The sequence below is a fragment of the Pogona vitticeps genome, chromosome 2 (genome assembly GCF_051106095.1).
Source record: "Pogona vitticeps strain Pit_001003342236 chromosome 2, PviZW2.1, whole genome shotgun sequence".
In the NCBI taxonomy this organism is placed as follows: domain Eukaryota; kingdom Metazoa; phylum Chordata; class Lepidosauria; order Squamata; family Agamidae; genus Pogona; species Pogona vitticeps.
The window spans coordinates 125261596-125288651 of record NC_135784.1 but is presented as its reverse complement, the minus strand read 5'-3'; the positions used below and the strand labels follow the sequence as shown (position 1 = coordinate 125288651).

At 41.3% G+C, this 27056-nt stretch overlaps 1 protein-coding gene across 1 annotated transcript; it reads right to left on the bottom strand.

Moving 5' to 3' along the window:
- Positions 1-1672: 1672 nt before the first annotated feature.
- Positions 1673-25708, bottom strand: ELAC2 (elaC ribonuclease Z 2). The gene is made up of 24 exons (XM_020796312.3): positions 25372-25708; positions 24807-24857; positions 24642-24712; positions 22177-22241; positions 20875-20932; positions 20436-20504; positions 19223-19351; positions 18573-18616; positions 17728-17786; positions 17560-17632; positions 16531-16643; positions 16347-16445; positions 14111-14249; positions 13940-14025; positions 11221-11336; positions 10618-10714; positions 10206-10344; positions 9726-9764; positions 9497-9606; positions 5633-5732; positions 5432-5552; positions 5202-5280; positions 4062-4206; positions 1673-2616 (listed from the first exon to the last, which is right to left on the bottom strand). The coding sequence occupies exons 1-24, from the start codon at positions 25608-25610 to the stop codon at positions 2374-2376; spliced, it is 2484 nt and encodes an 827-aa protein (XP_020651971.3). The 5' UTR covers positions 25611-25708; the 3' UTR covers positions 1673-2373.
- Between the last annotated feature and the right edge of the window lie 1348 nt (positions 25709-27056).

The window sequence follows — 27056 nt, the reverse complement described above, 5'->3', positions numbered from 1 at the left end:
AATCAAACAAATAGTTTGTGTGGAATTGTTGCTTTTTCAGAGGAGCATACAACCACCAGGTTGAATCTTAGCTTGCCTCAGTTCTACGGAATGGCCTGTAGCAGCCTCAAACTGCAATTTTTGCATGCTGCAGAACCAAACTTAAGTATCCTTCAGATTGCCCTCCACACAAAGTATCTCCAAAAAAGTTACTTCAAGAAATTCAATTTCTGCAAATTGCTGGAGAAACAAAACCTGGTTTTAACAGCCCACTTTATTGGCTGAAACCCAGTAATGTCACAACTAAATCAGTGAGAATTTGGTGAATGAACTCAAATTCTATTAATTTCATAGACCTACTCTACTTACTACTGGATTTCATCCACGGACTCATCCATATATATATTGTTTATGATCATCATGTGCCATCAAGGTTTTCTAGATAGATGCTCAGAAGTGGTTTACCCTTCCCTTCTTCTGGGGACACCCTGGGACCGTGCAGCTTACCCAAAGCCACACAGGCTGGCTCTGCTCATGGGATGCATATTGGGGAACTGAATTCCCAACCTCTAGCTCTGCACCCAGATACCTAAACCACTGAGTTATCCATACAGCTGTATTGTTATTGGCCATCCTAAATTTTAATGGACAGAACTTTTACACTTTATGAGCCTTCAAGTACTAGGGCCAGTTTTGTTATGGCATCACAACCATAAGCCAACTTATTTCTTTGTTATGTCACAGGGAAAAGAGCTTTATACTAAAACACCCTTTGTTATATAATAGCACCCAACTGGCCTGATGAAAATAAGAACACATCTGTTTGTTTTTGTGGACCTATAAGCAAAACCTCGCATATGTTTTTCAGCTTTAAAGTCTGTAGTTGCAGACTTTAAAATCCTTAGTCCTATATTATGTATGTTTTTTATGAACTTTCATTCTATAAAGTCTGAGTGGGTTCCAATTATAAGACTGATCAATTCCACAGATAACTGCTCAAGTATTCCAATCTCAGGACCTACAAAAAGCATGACAGGCTAATGTGACAGGCTAATCATTCATTCTCTTGCTCTGACATGCCTCACAGAGTTGTTCCTGTGAGAATAAAATAGTGTATATTCAGCCTTTTTATGAGGAACACTCATAAAATCACCAATAGGGTTTTTAATACTTCTTTCCGGTAAGACTGCAGTAAACTGAGTCACACATATATACCAATTTAATGTCAATGTACCTGTTGAAAATTTGTCCCTTCCAAATTATCGTTAATTGTACTGGATTTTTGAGCTCACTAACAGGTAACCAAGCTAATAAGCATTTTCCACTAAATGTCCATCTGTGTATCTAGTACTACCAGCAAGAAGGCATTATGCAGCTATTTTGTTTCACCTCTGTAATGCAGAAATAGTTGCTCAAAATCTCAGAAGCAGCAGTGGGAAAGCATCAGCAGCACTACAAATGAAATACTATGTTGTCTAGGCCTTCCACAGAATTTCCCAAACAAGGCAGGACAACTGCAGATTAAAAGACATGTTTGAAAGTACCCTACAATTACAATTCTCATCATCTCTGCCCATACTGGCTAGGATTGATGATAGCTGGAAGTCCAGCATTATTCAGAACTCCAGATTCCACATCCCAGGATAATGTTCAACAAGAATAGACAAAAAGGCAGGAATACAGATTGACACAGTACCATTCCTAATATATTTTACTATGCAGTAGTAAACAAATAGTTCATTTGTCTGCATCAGCATGCACACACTGTGTGTCATCAATAAATTCTATTTATTGGTTCCCTGAATTGATTTCTTTTTTTAAAAAAAACTGCAAGTAAAAAGCACTTGCAACATCTGCTGCAAATAATAAAGCACTGAGAAGTATTGCAAGACTGATCTAAAATATGCAGTATTAACCCTAGTGTCATGCTTGGTTATAACACAACACAACTTCTATTGTGAAGTGTTCTCCCTTCCCCATAACTAATAAATATTTAAGGAATCAGGAAGTCAACATTAGCCTCCCTTATAATGGAAAGCCAGTCACCTGATGGTCATTCATCCAAATCTTGCTTTTTACTGTTTCTTGTCATAGATTCTTTTTTAAAAAAAGAATACTTCCCCCACCAACAAATAGGGAGACGAACCATCAGAATACACCCTGTTCCTGGGTACTGTAGCCAGGAAGCACATTTTGCTAGGTTTGTTACGCAAACTGGTTCACCCACTTGTAGAAGCAGCAGAGGTACTTCTGGGGGCAGGAGGAGGGAACAATCCAGAGAAACTCAAATGTACCAAGGTCTCCTAGAATCTTTTTAGCAGTGGTCCTATCATGCCACACACATAAATCAGCTTCCCTGGTAGAAAGGCACAAAGACAGCTTTTTGCAGCTCCGTCAGCTGGCAGTTTTGATTTTTTTCTTTGGTGTCTCATGAGAATTCTCTGCATGTTCCAGTTTCGTTTTGGCTAATCCCTTGTTATCAAGAACAGCCAGGGCCTCAGAAGCTTTTATTGCCTCTTTCAGAAGACGCAGCTCCCGTTTCTCCCTCCGTTCTTCCATCTCTCCAATTTCATCTGCAAACAAGGCTTTCAAGGGTTGGAGCAGTTTTGGAATCACATCAAAATCCTGAAAACGCACCTAAGGACCAAAAAAAAAAAAAGATTAAAGTTGTGGGTACAAATCAACAACTTGGCAGCACCTCCAATCACATACTACCTACACACTTTCACAAAAAAGATGTGCTCACAGCATGTGCCACAACAGTCCTCTGGGTGCTTGACAAACACAGAGGTGCCTTCTGCCCTCTAGAATGCCCCTTGATCTGTTTACAGAACATCATGTCCTGCTGCTGGACTACTGTTGCAACCAAATCACCATTGATACATTTACATTGACCAGCAAGGACCATCCTTCCCAAAACCTGAAGCATCCTTCTCCAGGCCTGGGGTCTGATGACCTATCCATAAATTTTGAGCAAAAATGCAATCTGCCAGTGTTTGCATTCCCAATGGCATTTCCCTGAAAGAAAAAAATCCCAGGCATACATACATACGTGCGTATGCACGCGCGCAGAGGGCCACCATATTTCAAAATTCCACTTCCAGCCAAGGAGAAGGTGAGCCAGCAAATGTATATGATCTAGTGCTGCTGCCCAGATGTGCTCTGCATTCCTTCAGCTTCAACACTAAGCCGCTGCTGAAAACAACTCCCCCCACCACACACACACAACACCTTCTGCAGGACAGGAAGGTGATGATTTTAGCCAGTCTTCAGCAAAAGGATTCCTGGTTCCAGAACTGAGCAGTGCTAAATGTGCCCCTCAGCCTCTTTTCCACTAAGGAAAGTGACTTAGAGAGAGTCCAAGTGGTAAAGATATATTTCAGAGTGCCACTGTTAGAGGAGGTTGCTCTGTGCACCTTTGGGCAACCATATCCAGTGCCTACAGCACTCTCCTGACTACCCTTTTCCTGAGGCAAGGACAGGGTAAAAGGGGGGGGGGTCGCAGAGGGGAAGCATTCTTGGGTGGAGCTGCTCTGATTTGCAGCAGATGCCCCAGAAGTAGCAGGCAATACTTCAGCACATCTTCTCTTTCCTAACAGGAAAGCCAAGAGGCAGCCTGGGCCACTGACCACAGCATAGTCATGGACTAATATGTAAGTTGGGGGACAAGCGGGAAGGGGAGCTGCTTGCCAGATTGCCAAAGAGAGCTCCACCTCTGACACTGTAAGCTCTTTGGAGAGGTTTTGTTGGAGATGGAGGGAGGGGCTGCCGTCCCCAAAAAATCCAAAATCCCATTGGACAGATGGGGAACTGATGCTCGGCTGGGATATGCTAGATGTGGGTTTCATGGGGCAGGTGCTGTGCTCCAAAGGGAAGTTGGAGGTGGCATTTTTCTTGACCCCTTCACTTCTTCTCTGGCATCCCCAACTGCCAGGCTGCCATCTCACTCCCCTACCTTGTTGAACAAGAGCTTGGCTTAAAGACTGTGAGGGAATTGTTGTGCTTGAAGGGCTTGCTCCGCATCCAGGAACAGATGACAAGGTGGAGGACGCTTTTGCCACAAGCCGGATTGTTAAACTCACCCTCATGTGATCAAATGCAATTCCAACCTTCTCACTGAAGTCATCGCTGAAAAGTGGTATTTTGGCATAGCGCTGGCTGAAGTGGTTGAGCATGATGAACTCTGCATTCATGTCCATTCCAACTTTTATTGCCTGGGAGGTAGTGCTACAAAAGGGAACAAAAGCACAGGATCTACACAGTGAAAAATGGAAGGCCTCCCTCAGACATCATCACAATAGCTACCCTTCAGAGTAGAAAGAAGGAACAGGAAAGCACATAAAACGATAGGGGCAAGGTTATCCTTTATGAGTCATGGAGTTTAAGCATTACCAGCTGCTATTAACTACTGCCATCTTAATTAGCAGCAACAAGCAAGCAAAGCCTCTCTTGTCAACTTGTCAAAAATGTGTTTGATCCTCAGGGGCCCAGACCTCCTGCTTTGACTCCACCAGAGTTTTGTCCTAGGTTAAGATAGGCTGTAACTTCTCACTGCATGTATTTTAGTGCATGACAGAATGCTTAACATTGTACAGTAAAACAAATAATTTAACAGTTAGCTTTTTTGCTTTTAAGGTTAAAAAAAATAACTGTACCACTCAAAACAGACTTCAGAGACGTGCCTCCAGCCTAATCAAAGTGTGAACCACACTGCAACCAAATGCAGAAAGAGCCAATAGATATCAGCACCAAGCTTACACAACTACTAGTGGAACACAAAACATCTTTAGACTGGGGTGCACAAAGTGCATTCTCCTGCATCTTCATCTTCAAATTAAAAAAATACAAATTGCTCAGAAGTCATGTTTTGCCCTCTAGTGGGTGATAGATGCAATTCAGCCATGGGTGAAGCCTAGCAGCATCTTTAGGCCCCCTCACATCTCCTCCAAGCTGTAATTAAAAAAATAAATAAAATAAAAATGAACAGGCTACTAGAGAGAATGTTCAGTTACCAAAAAAGGCTTTTTAATAGAGAAATATTTGGGGAACTGGGCAGGGACATCCAAGAGTGGGTGTACAGAGATCTTGTGTCACTAGACACTGACCATTTTTGTTCTAGATATATATATATTTTTAAGGGTCAGGCCGAGAAGAGTTCTGCCTTTTTGTTCCCTTTACATCAATTTCCTCTAAGGTTGCCAACATGACTCCCATTGTTTTACCTATGTGTCTTCTCTATAGCTTCTTCTTTCAAATCATCCTCCAGTGTGGCTTCATGGATTAACAAAGTAGCATTTTTTCCTGTGAAAATTAATATTTGTCACCTTTTAAGAAGAGAGTAGCAATGAATATCCTGAGCCCATCATTAAAAATAAGATGATATATGCACACTTAGCTTTCCACACAACATTCTCTCAACATGGAGTCAAAGTAGGAAGTATACAGAACTTACCCATTTCAACTAAAGCCGGACAGGGCATTGTGTCACCAGAATAGACTATTTTCCATCCAGATTTGTGGACTATAGAGCAGCCAAAGGCATTCCTACAGTGTCGGACATCACATGTCTGAAACTGAATACCATAGTATTTTAGTAATACGTACTTCATTCACGGGTTCCTTCCAACTGCATACCATCCCACATCCAGCTCACCTGTGTTAAATCATATTTCTCCAAGAGCTGATGAATAAATGGTTTTGCTTTATGCTTGGAGACATCAGATGTTTCCTTTAATAACCAGGCAGGAATCAAACTGCAAGGGAAAAAACACTACAATTAACTTAAAACTGTACTTTCTATTTCTTCATTCGTACACCTTATTTCTGTCCTGTCTATCTCTCCCAAAAGGACCCAAAAACCTAAAAGATACAGCAGAGCAATCTCAATATTAAAATACAGTTAAATATACCAATATTAAAATACACTTATTAAACACATTTAAAAGTCAATGAAAAGCACCACGAAAACTCATTTCTCATAAGAAGAATCAGTATCCAAAGGCTTGCTTGAAAAGGAAGGTTTTTGCCTACCAGCAGAACAGTGGAGAGGGGGCCACCTTCACCCCACATGGGAGAGAGTACCATGGACTGGGAACACCCACCAGAAATGGGGAGTTTCATGTTCTTTGAATGCTTGGCAAGCAAAATAAGAACAGAAGCAGGAACCCCTGGCAGTGGTCATGAAGACACAATAGAATAATAACTTAAATCGGGACAGAATTTAAGAATAACTTAAATCGGGAAGGGGAATATTTGTTCTAGATGTTTTGGACTAACTCCCAGTCACTTATAACTGGCCATGCTGGAGACAGCTGATAACTCAAAGCATATCAAAGGTCAAAGATTCTCCATCCTATCCTAAGCACACTCTATGATACAAGTTCTCCTTCCCAAACAGCCATTATTAAAGTTGATTTCAAGTTTCATCAATGTTCCTACTTTTAAAGTATCTCAGACTTTAGCGCCAGTGTAGAGTGGCCCCTAACATTGTGCTCTCCAAATGTTTAGGACTACTAACAATCGGCATTTGTAATCTTGTTTTCTTTAGCAGAATCTTCATTCCACAGTGAATGGATGCAACTGTAGAAATGGCATTTGTATTAGGGGTTAGTCTCATAATAAAAGGCCTTTAAGCATTCTGCTAGCCTCTAGAGAATCTTAAGCAGTATCTGTTTCAAGTTTGAACTACGTGGCATTTTTAGATAGCAATCAAGATTGGGCTATGGTACCTAATTTTACCACCATGCATATAGTCATTTGTAAAGTCAAGATGACTGTCCATTGTGAAAGACTGGTTGGCACTTTTTAATGAGTATTTCCTGTCAGCTGATTTCAAATCTCATTGTTCTCCAGCAAATGACACTTTCAACAGACACTTCTCATGTACTCTTACCTACAAGGTTTAGGTAATCTGAGGTGGGAGTGATGTACAGACCAGACTGAAATGCCATAACTTTGCAGTGTTTTCCTTTAGTATGTAGCACTCAACATTTGAGTGTACATGTCCTCTCATCAATTGAACTCTTAAATTTCATATACTGAGGAATGGGCAATGGATGGCCCTTCAGAAGTTGCTGAAGTACAACTCTCCATACATTTCAGTATGGCCTTTGCTCACTAGGTCTGATGCAAGTTGCATTCGGACAAGCCGTGTTTTCATTTTCCTGCTCAAAACTGGATGTGTCACACACTTATGCATCCCCTGAGTAGCGACAGCACCGTTTGAATCCTTCCATTCTGGGAACACCACCAGATTACTTCCCACATGTACAAAGAGGAAAACCACTGAAGAAAACAGTGCAGGCTTTTTGTATGATAGTAGTCTTAACCCATTCGTACCCTTGGTGCCTAGGATAGCTTTAGTTTGGATCTTCATTACTATATAATGCATAGGCAACACAGAGTGCCAGTCATCGATGCTGTACTTCTGGGCAGGCTGAAGCTCCCATAGCTTACTGTGAACAATGACTGGTGTCCAGCAACATCTGGAGGGTAGCATTTTGCCCACTTCTGGCATAGTGAGTCCCCATGTCACTGCATAATACTCATGAAAGCAGCTGGAAGATTCCATTCCAAGGATATAATCCACCAATTCTCAGGGTTTGATACTTTCATGTCCCATCAGTCACTTCACCAATGAACCCGAATGCCACCATGATAGGAGCAGAATGCATACTTATTGGAGAACATGCTGCACTTCTACACACTTTGTAATAACATTGGTCATCTGTGGTGAGTTGAGAGGCAGGGGAAACATGATTAGGACAAATGTTGAGTGTCCAGAGCTACTGCTAGCATGTCCAAACGTCAGAAATGCTTAATTTCTGATAGTAAGAGAAAACAAATCACATCTGCCAAAAGAGTTGGGAGGTGAGGGGATTCTTAGTAATTATTGTGACAACCCTGTACATCATCTATATGAGTTCTGTACCGGTACTTCAGAACTGCTGGTGTAATATTAGTCTGGTATGGTATAAAGATTAGTCTGGACATTAAATCTCTCCAGATTTAATGTCCAGACTAATCATCTTTACCTGGAAATCATACTTTCCAGGTAAAGATGATTCAGCATGAGACTTCAGAACTCATCTGTGTGATGAAGTGCTCTAGAGCCGGGTAGCTCGTCTATAAGTTGTATTTGTAAGCTACTTCAGATTTCAGTTCCTAGTAGTCCTAGACAGTGTGGCCAATGGTTTTTTCTTTGTTTGTTTTTGGTAGATGGATAGCTCTCAGGTCCAGAACCAGCTGGCTCTCCTGTTCTAGACAGAGTCTTTTCTAAAGAACCAAGCATAACTTGGGAGCAATGTACCCTCTAATTTTCAACCCCGCTGGGGATGGCTCTGCCTCTCTCTTGTGCGACTTCACCTCTGCATGCGCATGTGACTCCACTGCCCCACTCACATGGGGTTCCATTACGTCCAGAACCAAAGGGGCTGACAACTGTCACTGAATGGAGGAGGAAAGCTGTAAAGAGGGAGGCAGAGTCGCACACCTTAGAGGGAACCTTGCTCGAGAGTACTCGTGGATCCATTTCAATCACTGGAAACCTAGATGACCTCAGTTGCCAGGAGTACCCATTATCACCTGTGCCTGGTATATTAATTATACACATTCTTAGATAAGGATAGTCTACCCTTGTGATTGGTAAACTCACAACCAGACTAATGTAATGTGTTCTGGCTGGGATTCCCATTCAAGCGAGTTCAGAAACTACAGGTACAGGAAACAGCAGAAAGGGTACTCAATGGAACACCATGCTGTGCGTGTATCATACCTGTTGTCAAAAAAACTGCACTGGCTGCCTACTAGCTATTACACTATATTCAGAATCTGACTGGTAATACACAAAGCCCTCACCAATGAGTGGTGTGCTGGTTCTTCTGAAACCAACAGTGTCATCTCACATCAGAGGTAAGCTTTCTCAGAAGTGGCACTCACCTTTTGAAAAATCACTTCTCTGGGATACCAGAGAAGTAGAAATAACATCCAGCTTCAAACACCTGCAGAAAATTACCTGTGTATGCAGGTATTCCTTCACCACCGCTCTTGTTTCTTTTTCAGGCTATTTTTATATGCTTTTAATAACTTTTTTATACAATATTATGTACCCCTTAAAATCTAAACTACTTGGAGATTTCCCAGAATCAAATCATTTCATGCTATTTCAAATAAAAAATAATGTTTTAAGAAACAACTAAAAACATTGATGTATAGGCGGGCCTTCCCAACAGAAAACCCTTGACGATCTTTTTTCTTATTCTGTTCTTTATTTTTTTTAATTTACGTTTCTGCTGTAAAGTTTTAAAATTACATTGTTGTTTTTACTGTAAGCCGCCTAGAGTGGTCTAATATGATCAGATAGGCGGGATAGAAATAAAATAAAATAAAATAAAATAAAATTAAATAAATAAATAAATAAATAAATACTGTGGACAAATGGGACAACAATTGTATGTGACAGGTGCAGGTTACTTCAATATTTCACACTAAAGCAAGCCATTTGTGAGTAGCTACTCACTTGAAATGCTGCAGGATTTCTTGGCAATGATCACTGTATTGATTCAGCCATGCCATAAGGATAGTAGGAGCTATTAGCAGCACTGGGCTGTAAGGTTTACCAAGAGTTGCCTGAAGGGAAAAAAAGAGCAGAGGGTGAGAGATTTTGCATGGAGCGGCAAACTTGAATAATATAATCAGAAACATCCCTTACCCACCCTACCACTGGGTTTTAGCTTCAAAGTACTTACAAATGCACGATGTCTCTGCAACAAGATGTTCAACAAACCCTAGGAAACAGAAGTTCGGCTTACTACAAACAGATGGCCATTTTACACATTCTTTAAGTGCAGATATTGCACACTGGGGAGAAATAATCAACCTTATCCACAGAAGATGCCTTCATTCTCAAAGCAATAAAGAAAATGCAGCTTTGCCAATGCTAACCGCCAGGTAAATAAAGTGTTCTAAATTATTACAGTCCCTTGAGACAGGGATTTGCTTTCAACCACCATTTATCCTTCGGTAACTGTTGTCAACAAATTGGAATAGCTCTTTACCAACTTCATTACAGCCATTTCATAGTGGGTTTGCCACTGTGAAAAATTAGTTATGCAAACTGACTGAGCCAACCTTTTATACAATAAAAACTAAATACTTTCCTAAAGCTCTTAATACAGTATCTAATGGAAAAACAAACGCAACAGCTTCCAACATTATACAGTACTCACCGTATGATGATCGGCATGTATATGAGACACAAATATAGCATCAATGTTGCAGAGAATTTTGTCAATTTCATCTCCATAGTGGTGGCAAAGCTGGACAAACGTCCCTTCTCCACAGTCCAGAATCAAAGACTGGGTAGAGCTAGCAGGAAAATGAACATAAATTTATACTATATCTATTAATACCGCTATTTTGTAATGTCTGTCCACTGTCTGAATTGGAAAAGGGCTGCATGATATATCTTTTCTCAAGACACTGTTCAATGGGAGACATCAGCTCACGAGGCCTTTGCTGAACATCATGTAACCATCTGAAGAGGGCCCAATATGCAAGCCTAGGGAGGTTTTCTCCATTACTCCCCACAAAGTTGCAGGACGTTGTTCTGGAGAGATACCCTTAACCGAGGTTACCTACCTAACGTTTATCAGAGTAGAGCTCACATTCCTGATTTTCATTGGGACTGCAGAGCCGGTTCCTAAGAATACAACTTCTGGGTAGCAGTCTGCACTTCCTAAAAAGGTACCAAAAAGCAGTTAAATCATGGCAAACTCACATACTTAGCCTATTTCTCAAGGAGTTGGGAAGGGTGCCATATGTTCATGATGCTGGTTCTATTCTCCACCCTTGCACCTGATTAGACACAGTAACTCTTTAAAAGCTTCAGATGGATGAAAGAGCTAAAAGGAGCATGTAGGAAAAGCAAGCCATCTTTGGGGGCCAGGAAAGAGAGATAACAACTGCTATTCCAGGTGATGGCCACTCTATAGATTGTCTTAGGGGATATACACTTCAATCAACTCAACAAGTAAAGGAGTTAGAATCTGTGGGGGGTTTTGTTGTGTTTTGAGCTTTCCTCCAAAGGAAATGGAAACCTCTTCAACCACTGTCTTTCAGTAGGTGTTAGTATATTCCACTTTATTTGTAAACCTTATATTTAGCCCTCCAAATCCATCAAAATTAAGGGGCAAATCCTGCCACACATAGCCCTTATTATAGACCTAAATGAAACTTATTCACCTGAAGATGGCTTGGCTGGTAAACTCTTTTTGCACTTCTGGACACAATCTTGGAAGTCAGGAAGCTCCAAGGCTTCAGCTACAAATTCAGAGGAATTATATGCAGTAACAGCCTCCCTGAAAGAACAAAACCAGAAATCCAGGCAGTGAGGAGAATAATCAACAGTGATCTTCCTCATGTATTTTTGTAAGCATTCTGCTGCTCCTTCAAATACACCAAGAGCATTTATTTATTTATAAAGAGAAAGTACACCCTCTTTGAATGTTATGGCTTTACATATCAAAACATAATAAAAATCATCTGGTCCTTACAGGTCTGAAAATTAGGTAATCTCAGATAAAGAAGGTAAATATAACCTCAGATGAACAACAACGTATGACATATTACACTGTGCCATGTTTTATTTAACAAAAACAAAGACAAAATGGGAAAGCCATGTGTGAAAAACTAAGTACATCTTATGATTCACCTTTGTAGAACCACCTTTAGTAGCAATGACTTGCAGTAATCATTTTCTGTATGACTTTATCCATCTGTCACATTGTCGTGAAGGAATTCTGGCCCATTCACTGAGGTTTGCAGGTGTTTATTTCTGCACAGCTCTCTTAAAGTCCCACCACAGCAGTTCAATCGGGTTGAGGTCTGGACTCTGGGGCATTGCAACATCTTGATTCTTTTTTCTTTCAGTCACTGTTGATTTGCTGGTGTGCTTGGGATCATCGCCCTGTTGCATGACCCAATTTTGGCCAAGCTTTAGCTGTCAGACAGACGGCCTCACATTTTACTCTAGAATACTTTGGTATTCAAACAAGTTCATGGTCAACTCAATGACTGCAAAACAAGCTCAAATCATCAGCTCTCCACCACCATGCTTGACAGTTGGTATGAGGTGTTTGTGCTGACACGCTGTGTTTCGTTTTTGCCAAATGTGGCACAGTGCATTATGGCCAAACATAGCCACTTGGGTCTCATCTGTCTGAATTACATTGTTCCAGAAGTCTTGTGGTTTGTCCAGATGCAATTTGGCAAACCTAAGCCATGCTGCCATGATGTTTTTAGAGAGAAAAGGCTTTCTCCTGGCAACCTTTCCAAACAAACCTTACTTGGTTCAGTCTTTTTCTAACTGTACTGTCATGAACTTTAACATTTCGGATGCTGAGACCTACAGAGACTGAGAAGTAACTCGAGTTTTTGGAAATTTCTCCGAGCATTGAACGGTCCGACCCTGGGGTGAATTTGCTTGGTCATCCATTCCTGGTAAGATGGCAACTGTCTTGAATGTTCTCCACTTGTGAATAATCTTCCTCACTGTAGAATGATGGACTTTAAATTCTTTAGAAATGGCCTTATAACCCTTTCCAGATTGATGGGTAGCGACAATTGCTTCTCTATGATCACCTCTGATGGTTGCACACCTGAACACTCCAAACCAGCAAACTACTAAAACTTCAGCTTTTATAGAGGTGGTCACACTTGCTGATGATCAATTATTAAAGGGCATCTGGTTAGCAGTACTTGGCTGCTACTTAAGACACTTGTTTCCTATAGAAGCAGTAAGGGTGTACAGTGGTGCCTCGCTTAACGAGTGCACCGTATAGCGATGTTTCCGTATAGCGATCCCTTTTTCGGGAGCTGTTCGGCGGCTCCAAAATGACCGCCGGAAGCCCGGAAATGGCTGCCGGCAGCCGTTTTCACGCCGTGCCCTCGCTTAGCGAGGGTGCGAAAATGGCTGCCGGCAATTGGAATCCTCGCTGAACGGGTAAGTAAGAAAGGTATTGGAATACATTGAACTAAGTTTAATGCGTTTCAATACATTTTCCCTACCCGTTTAGCAACGATTCCGCATAGCGAAGGTTAATCCAGAACGGATTAACCTCGCTATGCGGGGCACCACTGTACTTAGGTTTTCACACATGGCTTCTCCATTTGGGCTTTATTGTAAAATAAATCATGAAACAGTGTAATATGGCATATGTTGTTGTTCATCTGAAGTTGTATTTGCCTGCTAAGGGCCGGATGATTTTTATTATGTCCTGATACATAAAACCACAGAATTCACAAAGGGTATATTCTCTTTTTCACATGACTGTATGCATTTCACTTGAGAATCTCAGGTACTTTCTACACATCACACAAGGAAGACCTTGGAAGAAAAGAGACTCTTTTAAACTACTCTCCTACCCACCCATACATACTTCAGTTCTCTCCCAACCTCCCCCTGTAGCTCAGTTTTCACAGAACCAGCCTACTGCATACCTTGCCATCTCTCACTTGTCCTGCCAAGAGTTTGAAAGCAATCCGTGGTCTGAGTTTATATACATTACTAAGTGGAAAAACAGATGCCAGATGGACATCTGTCATTATGTCTTCTACCCCTTCCACCCAATTCCTCTTGCAATGTCATGTTTATGGCACTGCAAATGCCACACAATTTTACAAACCAATCTCATCCCCTCATTGCTATCCAGTAATGTGCTCTGGGGTAAAATTATCACATTAATCTCAAGTCATATACTGTGTTAAACTAGTCTTATACCTTTAGTAGAATTTGACTTTAATGTCAAAACAAACCCCAGGTTATCAGGAAATGGGCAAGGCAGGGATCCTCAGCATCTCCATGCCTCCCACAATGTCTGCTCTGCCAGTATGAGCCAAGAAAATGAAGAGAGGCACTCCTCCAGCCTCTGTCTGACGAGGGCAAGATTAAGTGTCCACTTACCTCTGCCATTCAAGTTTGGGCCTCAGCTGGCATTTGAGGAGGCATTCACCTCGCGTCGCATGGATGTTAAACACAGCCTCTTCCTCCTAATGGGAAAACATAAAAATATGAGTGTGAGTGTGAGTGTGTGTGTGAGAGAGAGAGATCTTTTAAAAAGGATAAAAGCTTCACCTTGCTTTGGTAGTTGGTGAGCAATGGAAAGATCTCAGGGTGGATGAGGTTGAGCTGGGTTTGAATTTTGTAGCTACGGAGATTGTGCACTGTGCGGCAATTCTCATTCAGAATCAAGTGCTGAGTGTCTGGTCCAAACCTGGTAGGACAAAAGAAACCAAGCATACCTTATTGCACACTAAAACTGCAAGTTAGGCATGCCAAACGTGAGGGATGGAATTCTGTCAAACTAGACTTGCTCTTTCTTAGACATATTTCTCAAGGTGGTGGTGTTATTTGGCACAACCACGGATCACGTTGTTTATAATGCACTTGCTTCCCACAGGTCTGCTTTTTACCATGCTCCCGGTTTTAACGCACTTTTCCACTGACTCTATCCAAGAACAATTGGTCTGTCAATCAGGGTACTAGTATAGGGCTTGTTTAGCTTTCCAGTCTAGCTCAAAAGCTGGGCAAAGAAAGGCAAGAGTTGTTTTACTCACTTGTATAAAATGAATGTGGCCAATCAGACTAGCAAAAAAAGGAGCAAATTGGGCAAAAAAGTAATAAAGGACACAATAGCCTCTACATGCTAGGAACAGTTAAGAATAATTCACCAAATTTTATATCCAAATAGATAAGTGCCATTAGCTGAAACTGGAAAAGTAAAGAGCTAGTCAAGTGTAGTGAAATAGTGAAAACTCTGGGAAACCCCATGTTTCACAGGCATTGAAGGCAACTTACTTCTATTTCTCCCCAGCCTACAATTCCTTACGGTGCAACAACATTGACCTAACCTGCATGTATTTTTAAGTATTACTGAGAATGTATGGAAAGCACTTTAAAACACACACAGAGAGACAAAATACAAACTAAGTTGCATCATTGCCAACAGTATACAATTATTTTGTATTTGCGAAAGCTTTCATGGCCGGGATCTAATGGTTGTTGTGGGTTTTTCGGGCTCTTCGGCCATTTCTGAACGTTGTTCATCTCTGAAGATGCTGGCCACAGAGACTGATGAAACGTTAGGAAGAACAACCTTCAGAACATGGCTCAAGGGGGCGTTTCTTTCAAAAAGGTTAAGAACCACTGACCTAACATACAAATTAAAATGCCGGTGTCGTGCTGTCATAAAGTGGCAATACTAAAGATGGACCATTTGCATTGGATCGAAAGATCCAAAACAAGAGGCTCTCATGCAATTCATGTTTTTAGTGATTACCAAGAGTGCCTTAACAAAAATGACTTTACAAAAAAAAGGGTACACAAACATTTTAAGTTCTCTTTTGTGTTCTTGTTTTGTGTAACCTTCCAGTGCCCCCTCACCCTTTGTGTATCAAATGGCCTGACTTTTTTTTCAACAAATAGTGATGTGGGAGCTGTCAGCAACCAATTAGAACACCCAAGGGAGGGAGAGCAGGAATTTTGAATCTGTAAAACAATTTTTAAGCCAGCAAGGAGTGTTCTTTGCTTCAGTTGTTCCTTGCTCAATTACTTAGTGCTGAGCTCCTGGTGCCCTCCGTCTTGGACTGATATCTGTCTGCTGTGTTTTTATCTTGGATCCTTTCCTGCTTTTTGCTTAGAGAGCCAGGAGGTGGACTTTGTTACTTTGCCAGGGTGTCACTGAGCAGTGCAAGTGGTGGTTGTTATTGGCTGGACACAGCTTGGGGCATTTCTCTCTTGTTCTTGGTATTATGTTGTTGGTGGCTGCTTTGGTAAGTGGATGTCTCTCTGTACCAGACAGCTGATGACCAGCTGGCACATAAACTGGAATTGGCATAATTTAATGATGATTTCTTTTTCTAAACCTTTGTTGATCAGGAGGGGCATAAGAAAGAGGAATATAATGCAAACTAGTGCCTGCAGAGATCTGATGATTTTTTCTTTCTTGTATAATGTTGCCTGCTTTTGGAGTAGACTGATTCCTTGCAACCTCACCTCTGCTTTTTTGCAGTTGTTTTCAAGGGCTCTTTAAGGCTTTTGAAGTAGCAGAAAACACGAATGGGAAACTCAAAAGAGGTTTTCTCTTTTATCTAAAATGGATGGATCGTCACACCCAAAAATATAAAAATAAAAAAGCACTCTCCAAAGAACCCGAAATGAAAGAAATACAAAGATTTTTGCTGTGCACATTCCTTATCAGCACAACTGAAGTTCGGTATATGCTTTTAACCCAATCCCATGCGTGATGGGTAAGAGGGGGATATGCTTCAGTTTAAGCTACAGAGTATATAATTTCAGACAAACTACAAACCTCTCCATCCACTTCTTATACCGACTGTCCCGTAGAATAGATTCTGGAGTTATATGGATCACTAAAGCGACTGGCTTCTCCTGCGTCCCTTCTTGGCACCTGCAAAAAAGCATGCAGATGTATTCTTCCTGTATCCTCCCCAAATTTTAACTCTTAAGGCAGGCATGCCTATTCTTAATCATACCCTTTCAGCGTAACATTTTCACAGACGGCATCTACAAAATCTTCATGAGGACACTCCACTACAATGAAGATAGCACCCGGATCTGTGGGTGTACAGATCTCTTCAGCCAAGATCTGGAACAAGGCATGCATGTAAGTACATATGAACACTATGAACGTCCTATCAGAATCTGCTACAGTGTCTGCTCCAACAGGCTACATTCAAAGACTATATAGGTAGGCATTAATACTGGCCCACAAGAGGACATTTGTGAGCATGTTACAGATACTTAGCAGGAAGTAATCTATATTGAAGACAATGACATACACCTGAGATGAGCTGTATAGCAGGGATAGCCAATTCCCAGGGGTCCACAGGCTACACATACTGATCCACTGACCTTGGGAGGACTACAGTTGCTTCTGGAACCTCTGCTCTCCACAATAAGATTTTTTTTACAAATGTTTTTTTTTCCCAAACTGAAAAATACCCTGTTCACTCTAGCGGTAACATTTTTTAAAAAAAAATCAAGGCTAGGGGCCTTCAAAATGTGGTACTAAGGGACTTTTTAAAGTTCCTTTTTCAAAAATTAAAACATTTTAGGTGTGTAAGAATACCGAGTCCCACATTTGATCCTCAGGGGGCTGCATGCTGCCAATCTCTGCTCTACTGTTAGTCTCATAAGTTGGCAACTGAAAGTGTATCTCTACTAAGGCCAAAACCACATGGCAAGAACAATTTTACCATCAGCAAAAGTACTTCATTTGTGATCTTGGACTCAGAAAGACAACCACTTCTATCCATAATGTCAAGAAATCCAGTATAAAGGCTCCTTTTGAACTAGTAAAGCTATTTCATATCTTCTCTCATGTTACAGGAACAAATCATTATTAACAACACTAGCTCAGCCTCAGATATTCCCACTGACTGAGACAGACCTCAGATAATTATTTCAGCCCAAATAATGGAGACAAATCCCAGCTAGTCACATCCGTAAGAAAGTGACTGACAGCTATGAGCACAACCAAACCATCTTTGGTGAAAACACACCTCTCTGCCTTCAAACATGATGCTCTTTCCATCCTTCACAGCTTCTATTATGGGAGCTATTGCTGCAGTGCCTCTAGAAAGGAGTTGAAAAGAGTATACATCATCAAAGCTTAAAAAAAAATGAAATGCCCCACTTCTAAAATTTCTGTAGAAACCCTCCATACTTACACAGGCAAACCAAGATCCCTCGCTTTGAGCACCAAAAATTGTCCTTTCTTTGGATGAAGCTGCCAACAAACACCACACATTTAATCACCTTTCCACAACAATGCATCACATCAATGAAAAAAAACATGAACTGTTACATGGAAAAAGTCATAATGAGAGTACCCACATACAAACAGAGCCCACCATTAAAGACAACACACCAGATGTTCATTCGGTCTGCATCAGAAAAATAGGAAGGGCTCATTAGGAGAGGGGAAAAGACATAACTACAAAGTTGGGCACATCTAGGAACAATTAATCGTTTCAAAAAGAACCCAAATATTACACCGTTTCTTAAGACAGCAAGGCTTAAATCCTCAGCATGTTAGTGAAAGTCGGTTTCAAATCCAATAACCACAAACAGTTCTGTGCAATATGCACTTTCAAGACTGTCAGTTCCCAGTGTTTCATGGTCAGAATTAAAGTAATTGTAAGAAATTTCCAATTAAGCAAACCAGCTCTGGGCTATATATTTTAAATGTACAGCACAAGAATGTTTGTTTTGAAGATTTATTATCTCAAGAATTCTTTGCCTCAAAAAGGGTGAAAACTGGGGAAAGCAAAATACTTGCTCACTCTGACAAGCAAAGAACCAGGTTACATTCAGCCACCAGCTCTGAACCATAAAAAGAGCAACATTAAATCATTCAGTATTATTCCCTTCATAGGAGGAGGATGCAAAATAGCAGGCACAGAGAATGTTTTCCAGGCCAATGGAAACAAAATACCAAGAGTAAGAAGAGTTAGATTTCCCCATTCCTGCACAATAGCCATCGAGGCCCCTTATTATTAAGGGGAACTCTTACCTTGCAGATAAATGCCACGACAAGAGATGGGTCTCTTTGACAAACTTGCATGCCACCAAGGAAGAAAAGAGAGAGAGAATACAAGAAACCCTGTGTTATAATCAAGTGACTGGCAAAACCTTATTATCATACTTTAAAGATGTATATTCTGCCTAAATGACCAAAAAAGGACACCAAACCATCATCCTGAAGAGAGACCTTTGGAACATAGAGATGATTTAGCCTACAAACACTGCAAACGTAGTTTAATCTCCTCTAGGATATCTTAGGTTCATGCATTGCCCCTCCTTCTCACTTCTGTCCTTGTACATAAAAAAAGGACTTGACATTATAGGTGGTAGGATACGTTACTCTATGGCAATGATTTCTGTAGGTTGGTAATGACAGCCTTCACATTATTGTGATGCTCTGTATACAAGAAGCCCCAGGTACCCCTCCAGCTCCAATGCTGAAACTGCAGAAATCCAAGCACATATCTTAAACTAGTTTAACAGGAGTGTTACCATACATTTCTCAACTATACACAAAGAATTTCCCCACAGTGAAGCTCAAAAACCAGAATGCAATGGAGTCTTGATGACCTCACACAATTTGCAAACTGACACAAGCAGCAAGACTCATTTCATCAATTTTAGGAGGGGATACTTTACCACTGTAGCTCTTTAAGGACTGCTGCTCCACAGAAGGAGATTTTCGTCCCGAGACATGCTTTTTCTCAACTCTATCCACAGGTGGTGGAGAGTCTGGATGCGGCCTTGGCTCATCTCTAGATATTTTGCCTGTTTCAGAATAAGTGAGAGTAAAGGTAGAAAACACAAACATGTGTCTAAAGGGGGGCATCCAGAACAGATAAATCAGTCCCCAGGGGTTTTCATTTTTCAGAGCCCTATACCCAGTGGAGTACTGCAACTTGGAGGCAAATATTTACAGAGAATATTTATGACAGAAGATGAAAGCTAAGAACATTCCACAGAACAAAAGAGGACAAGAAACAGTCTCCCAAAGAGTCTTTCGTTAACTGTTCCACATTTGTTTCAGTCCTCCTGATTGAAAATATTTAGGGGATAACTAAATATATAGGGGATAACCTCTGTCAAATTAATTGATATCTACATTTTCTTTTTTGCACCACGTACCTACATTTCCTTTTCTTCATGCTTCAGTGAATTGTCTGAAAGCACTGATATTGCCCAAAAATCAAGTGTTAATGGGGAGATACAGAATATTACAAAATGTTCCTGTCTATTGGTTTTATGGAAGTCTTACAAGACCTGATCATCGTGTCTATATACTTCAGTGCCCAAAATGAACTTGGACAAGAACAACATGAAACAAAAATGTATCCAAACCTCTCCTCAATATATGATTGCTGTAACACATATGGTTTAGATAGAGTTTGATATGCTGTTGATAAAATATACATTGTTTTGATTATATTTGCATTGAAGTATTTTATACATTGCCACACTACACTGTTAATAACCTGTTGGTTATATCTAATCCTTGTATATATTTCTTGTAGACATTTTAGGTTTGTTCTATAACCATTATAGTCACCACTGTGTGTTTACAGCACCTCTTCTTTCTCTACATTTGTAGACTGAACACCTTCATAAAGTGTTTACCCTCTAGGAAGATAAAGTTACAGAATGGATAGGAAAAAGCACAAGTTTCCCACAAACTGTCTCACAGTCTGTACTTAGGTCAAATTAAACCCTACCTGCTTGTAGTAAAATCCAGAATTTCACTTTCAGAATCAGACATCATGGATCCATCACTGCACTTAGAATGCTATAAAACTAAATCTATTAAATTCCACCACCCGTTTTTTTTCCTAGTAAAATTACAGTACCCTTAACTCACCTATTATGGGAACTTGACAGACAGACATAGTTTCATCCTGGTATTCGGAATTAGAATGAGGCTGCACAACTAGTAACAACAACAAAACCAATAAAAACAAAACAAAATCAGTAATCAGTCATTAGGGTGGCCTTTCTGTTGATACAGATTTTGTAAACTGGAATATAATCAAATAGTATTATGTGTTTGGATCAAGTTGCAAAGATAAATATGACTCAGAAGATAATGAACACAAACACAATTCTCATCCCTCAAGCCTTAAGTTATCTCTGTGAGGCATCTGGAAAGAGATGGTGCAAGTAGCAGCTAGGAAATAAGCTACCACCACATGAAACCAAAGGTCTAGAAAGACAATAATCACTGCAGTCACTGGGAAGGAATGCAGCGACTAACTGCACTGATGGTACATCTGAAGCCCATATAAAAATGCAGTGCCTACCTAATTCTATTCCTTTCAATGAACCTGAAAATCCTTTGATTGCCTCCAGGTAGTTTTGCTGAAATATACAGAACAAGGAGAGAGTCAAAACTGCAACATTTGAAGTATTTTCTACTAAGATACTAGCATAAGCCATTCTCATCTGTCCTCTATATAATAACACTTAAAGTTTGTATAATGCTTTTATACAATTATCCATCTGTAATCCTTACAATGGGACGTGGTGGCGCTGCGGGCTAAACCACAGAAGCCTGTGCTGCAGGGTCAGAAGACCAGCAGTCGAATCCACGCGATGGAGTGAGCTCCCGTCGCTTTGTCCCAGCTCCCGCCAACCTAGCGGTCCGAAAGCATGCAAATGCAAGCAGATAAATAGGGACCACCTCGGTGGGAAGGTAACAGCGTTCCGTGTCTAAGTCACACTGGCCATGTGACCACGGAAGATTATCTTCGGACAAAACGCTGGCTCTATGGCTTGGAAACGGGGATGAGCACCGCCCCCTAGAGTCAAATACGACTGGACAAAAATTGTCAAGGGGAACCTTTACCTTTACCTTAATCCTTACAATACCCCATATGTTATCACTCTCCCTTATATTACAGATACAGGATACAGTCGAAGTAGGGACCAGGTTGCAGAAAGCCCCCTGACAAATTCACTGCAGGAATTAGATTCAAACCAAGTTTGATAAACAAGTCAATCTTTTGACTCATATTCTACACTTCCTACATTTAGGGATCATGTACTATATGCAAGTAAACACACAACTTTAAGAAGCGCATGACATGCTTAATAAAAGTGAGCAGGAAAGGCAACAAAAATCTGGAACAAAACCACAGCTCTAACTGTAATTGGTAGAAAGGAAACTGTAGCTCATGAAGGTGAAGAATATGCTTTGCATCTTTCTATCAATATTTTTCTGTCAATCGGTTAATTATTACAGAGATGTAGATATTTTGAGCACTTCCAGAAGAGTGCAATTTCCTGCTATGGATAAAAAGGATATTACATGTACCAGGAAATAGAACTGGCAGGTCTTGACTGGACATTAAGAGCTCACAAATAGAATAGCAACTGCATGAACCTAATCCAGAATGGCAGAGATAGTATTCACCAGGGTGCAGGATGTATAAAAATCAATGGTTTTTAAAAAAATTTAAATTGATTTAAATCAAAATTTAAATATTAAAAAATTTTTTAAAAAAAATAAACCCCCTCCTGGCATTCACTGACACTTTTAATACCATTTTTATTCCTGAATAAGTAATTATACAAATGATCACTGAGAAAGAAGCAACACTCACCAGTTGTGGGGGTCCAGAAACCACACATTTTGGAATTTGTATCTCCTTCAAAGAAAGAATCATTCCTAGAAAAGAGCAGAAATTTGTTTCAGCCAAAAATTGCAGAAAAGCATCAAAAATTAATTAAGAAGGATGCCTACTGCTACAGCCCAGAAAAAATATAGTTATGAAACTTACTGTTTGTTAAGCTAACAAGATAAAACTACTGGCACCTTGGCAGTTATTTTATTTATTGGCTGAAATATCATTGCTTTTCATAATAAATCATGCTAGACTAGACTCACTGAATCAATGCAAGTTTAGTGAGTCAACTCTTCTGTCAGTTCTACTCGTTCAAATGGAACTACTCTAACAGAAGCTGGAGTGGATGATCCATAAGGTGCTTTCCAGCTCTGCAGTTTTAACATGATGACGATTATACAACTCATTATACTAGAGTAAGTCACATTTAGGGTAGGCCCATTTGAAGTAGTACAACTTATTGAGCAGCTGACTCACCCAGTCCCGAATGATTTAATAAGCCTACTCTACTGCAATTTACTACACTAAGCAACAGGATTTTTGCCACTATTTGAAGAAGGGGAGATTTATATCCTATCTTCTCCTAAGTAGCACAATGCTGAACACCTCAACCACCACCATTTTATCCTAACAACCCTGGCAGGTAGCTTAGGCTTAGCGATAGCTCAGTTAGCACCAGATCAGCTTCACAGTCCATTGAGATTTGAACTTGAGTCCCCCTAGTTGTAGTTTGATATGCACTTGAATTCATTTATCCCTGATGCTCGCAAGGTGATTTTAAGCAAATAATTAAATATTAACACAGTCTAGCCCTAGCTTACTATACTGATGGATTAAAATCATATGACTATGGTATAAATAGAAAGACATCCCATTCACTGTGTACTGGTCTACCTCTCAAAATATTACTTGCAAAGACATAAACAGTACTGAGTCTGGCACACCAAAAACAAATGTATTTGCTGAATGGTGTTATATGTAACTTTCAGTACAAACTGTAATATCAGATAGTACTGAAGACCAAGAGACACATGCCACTACTGTGATTTCCAGATGCCATGGCAAGAGCAGGACATTTTTCATAGCACCCGTGGCTATAGATGTTGCTGCTGATTCCACCTCAAGCAAACTATTATCAAAGTCAGCCAGAATGGTATGTACAGATCATAGCTAACCAGGGATGTGCCTGTCCAAGTAGGTGATAGAGCAACTACATGGCCAAGAAACATCAACTGATCTTAAAGAGGCAGAATCAACAAAAAGAGAAAAACTGGAGGAACTTGTTGCCCTTGAATATCTAATGTAAGTAGTGTTTAAGAGGTCCAAAGGAATACTAAAAGAAACTCCATTTTCAACATGGTTCACAGACTCCTTCCAGTCACTGTTCTCCTGGTCAGTTGCTACAACTGCACCCAAGAACTCTTCCATATTACTGTATTAAGTTATACATGACATTAAGAGTGTTGGTGATCACCAGGGTCAAGTACTGCAATGCTTGCTCTGTGGGCCTTCCCTTGAGATTGACACAGAGACTACAGCAGGTCTAGACCACAGCAGACAGGCTGATGACAGGTTTGATCACATCTCCCTGGTCCTGGTTTGCCTGCACTGGCTCCCAGTTGGATCCCAAATCAAGTTCAAGGTTTTGATGTTAGCCTGTAAAGTACTTTACAATTTGGGATCTCATGGCCTATCAGAGCACCTTCCCCCAAGGTCATCTCACTGTACCATTAGATGCTCTCAGGCTATGCTCCTCCAGGAGGCTACACCAGAGGAGGCCAAAAAATCTTCTACACAGCATAGGACCTTTTCAGCAGTGGCACCATCACTGCCAAACCATCTCCGGTGGAGCTACACCTGGTCCCCTCCCTTCTAGTTTTAAGAGGCTACCGAAAATGCTTCTCTTTCAGAGGCTTTTGAAAGCAGCCACTTTTGAATTCATCTGCCCCGGACTGCCACTCTAACCCTTAACGCCATCTGTGCTCATACCATTTTTCTAGTGTCATTTTGTATTATGTTTAGGTTTTTTTTCTGGCTGTCCCAAACATTTACAGAATGTCTAACTGTGCAGGGAAGTTCATGTGTGTTATGTAAACCACCCAGAATAATGCTGTGCACTAACTGCGTATAGGTATACCAGAATAAATGAATGAATTTATTACATTTATGGCCTGAATTCCACTAAAATTCAGCAGTTGAGGCTTACAAACATGGTATTATAGAGGCAACCAACAAAACCAGCTTTAAATCCAAAAAACAATAACACAGGCCAAGTGACTCCTACCACATTCTGACACACCTGCTCATACCAAGCTCGCAAGAAAACAATGTACTTTTTAGAGGACAGCTTTCAAAACTTGCACACACACTACAAAACCAATCTAATTATGAACCACAGAATTCCAGATAGCCTAGTTACAATACAGTATCTGACCTGAACTCACCAGACAAGCCACCAACATTTGCCCAATTCATTCTGGTGATGAAGATATTGTCTAAGCGGCTGATTCTTAACCTGTGGTGAAAACAAGACTTGTTAAGCAATTTAACTTTAGTAAGGTCTTTTATCTGTCTAGTTTCTGCCCACCCACGATCTCAATCATCCTTACTTGTGCTCCTGCATAAGGCGCTGTACTCCTTCTCCACAATTAAAAAGATACCTAGAATGAAACACAACACTGTAAGTGACATCTACCTTATGATCATTAGAATAACTTAGGGGCCAATGTTTCATATCATCTCAAAATAAAAAGAATGGCACTGAACTTGCAACTGGAGTTCAGATCCTAAGACAACACAAGGTTAAAACAAAAGTACGGGTGAGAGAGCAGCCAGAAACTGCCTAAAAGCAAACAGTTGTCGCTGCAGAGGATGTTGCAAAAAGGCTCTGCAAGCAGGTGTGCAAACCTGAAGCAAAATGGAACAGAATTCGGACCAGATTTTTGGGGGGGGAGGGAGGGGTGGGAGAGAGAGAGAAGGACAACATTAGGCTGTGCGTAGACTTCACTGTGCGTGTGAGTGGCGGGGCAGAAAACAGCGTCTCTCTCAACCGACACGTGAGCAGGGAAGGCCCGGGAGGGAAGGGAGCCGCACTCAGGAGAGCCCGCGGCTTGACCCTCGGCGAGCCCCGGCAGGAGGAGTCCCGCCGGCTCCGCGCCCTGGGAGCCCACTGACCGGTTGTACTCGGAGAAGACGTAGACGGCGGCTCCGGCATCTCGCGTCCCCGCCGCCACCACCTGGACGAAGACGGTGGCGGGGCCTCGGAGCTTCGAGGCCTCCAAGGACCCCTCCGGCCCCAGGCGCTTCTCCCGCGCCCGCAGGTGCTTCGGAGGGCGGTGATTCCGCGCCTGCGCTGAGTCAGGTCTCCCGCCGGACATCGCTCTGGCGCTCGCCCGGAGAAGCCGCCCCAGCATCCAGGCGCCGGCCGAGAAGACGACGCAGGAGGAAACCCCTACCGTCGGCTTACACGCCCGCACGCGGGATGGGGGGGAAGGAGGAGACAGGAGAATGCCCCTCCCACGTGACCGCTCAGAGACCAATCCTATAGTTGCTTCTACGAACGTGCGTCTCTCTCTCTCTCTCTCTCTCGTCTAAGCCTTTCCGGCCAATAGCTGGGGAAAGGAAGCAGCTCCTGTCACGTGCTACCACCTAGCCAATAGTAGCCTAGTGTTCCCCCTTCACGTGACAAGATCTACTCCTCTATTTAAATACAGTACATCCGAGGAAGAAGAAGAAAAATCAATTTCTAGTATAGCCCGTTTGGGTCTCTATCAGCTTTTGGCATCAGGGAATTCTTTGTAATATTTTAATTGCAATCTCCTTTCTTGAAAGTTGAACCACTTTGCCTCGTCTTCGGCATCTGAAGAGGGTTATACCGGATCCTCTCCTGTCTTCTTTTCACCAGGAGAAACCCGCCCCAACTCTTCCCCTGTTCTTGGCAGGGCTAGGTGTCTACGCAGAGATTAGCACGTCGGCTGTTTTCCAGGAGATAGTCGTGTCAGTCAGTTTTAGTATCAATCACAAAACAAAAATGAAAGAATTTTGACACTTTAGAAGCTAATACTGTGGATTCATTCACTTCCTCCAAAATAGCTTACGGTTTTGCTACTCTTGGTTTCCTTCTGGACACGTTGCAACTTGATTATGTCCTTGAATAGTGGGGCCCTTAACTGAACTCAATTGTTGCAGGTGAGAATTAACCGAAGCAGACTGGACCGGTTAGACAGCTAGATCTAGGTCATCAACTTCTGTTCCTGCAGCCCAGAACTGTACTAGCTCCTTTTGCCATCCCATTATTTTCTGCCTAAATAATGAACTTTATATTGTTTTTCCCTTGTTGAAATCATTTTAGGCTAGTTCTCCAATTTCTTAGGGTCACCTTGAATGCTGATTCTGTCTTCGGCAGCATCCCTCCTTTTTCTATGTCACCTGCACGTCTGAAGAGCAACCTCTCCAATTGATCATCTGTATCATTTATAAAAGTATTGAACACAGGGCTCACAACAGAACTCACTTGCTTCTCTCCAGGATGACAAGGAATAATGGGTAAACACTCTGGTTTAGGGGGCCATCAACCAGCTACATATCAACCTAACATTGTTTAACCCACATTTTACCATACTGGTGACAAGAATAATCACTTGTTCTTGACAGCCTTGCTGACATCAAGAAGGAAGTTTTTGGACGCTACATTTTTACAGTTAGATTTACTTCTGCTTCATTGACTATGCAAAAGCCTTTGACTGTGTGAACCACAGCAAACTATGGCAAGTCCTTAAAGAAATGGGAGTGCCTGACCACCTTATCTATCTCCTGAGAAACCTATATGTGGGACAGGAAGCAACAGTTAGAACTGGATA

What these genes read in the sequence shown, in the direction of transcription:
- ELAC2 (XM_020796312.3), bottom strand. Translation starts at nt 25,610, where the DNA reads ATGCTGGGGCGGCTTCTCCGGGCGAGCGCCAGAGCGATGTCCGGCGGG. An exon ending in GTCTTCTCCGAGTACAACCG is followed by an intron (nt 24,858 to 25,371) that starts GTCAGTGGGCTC and finishes GTTTCATTCTAG; the next exon opens with GTATCTTTTTAATTGTGGAG. An exon ending in ACCAGCCAAGCCATCTTCAG is followed by an intron (nt 10,715 to 11,220) that starts GTGAATAAGTTT and finishes GTACCTTTTTAG; the next exon opens with GAAGTGCAGACTGCTACCCA.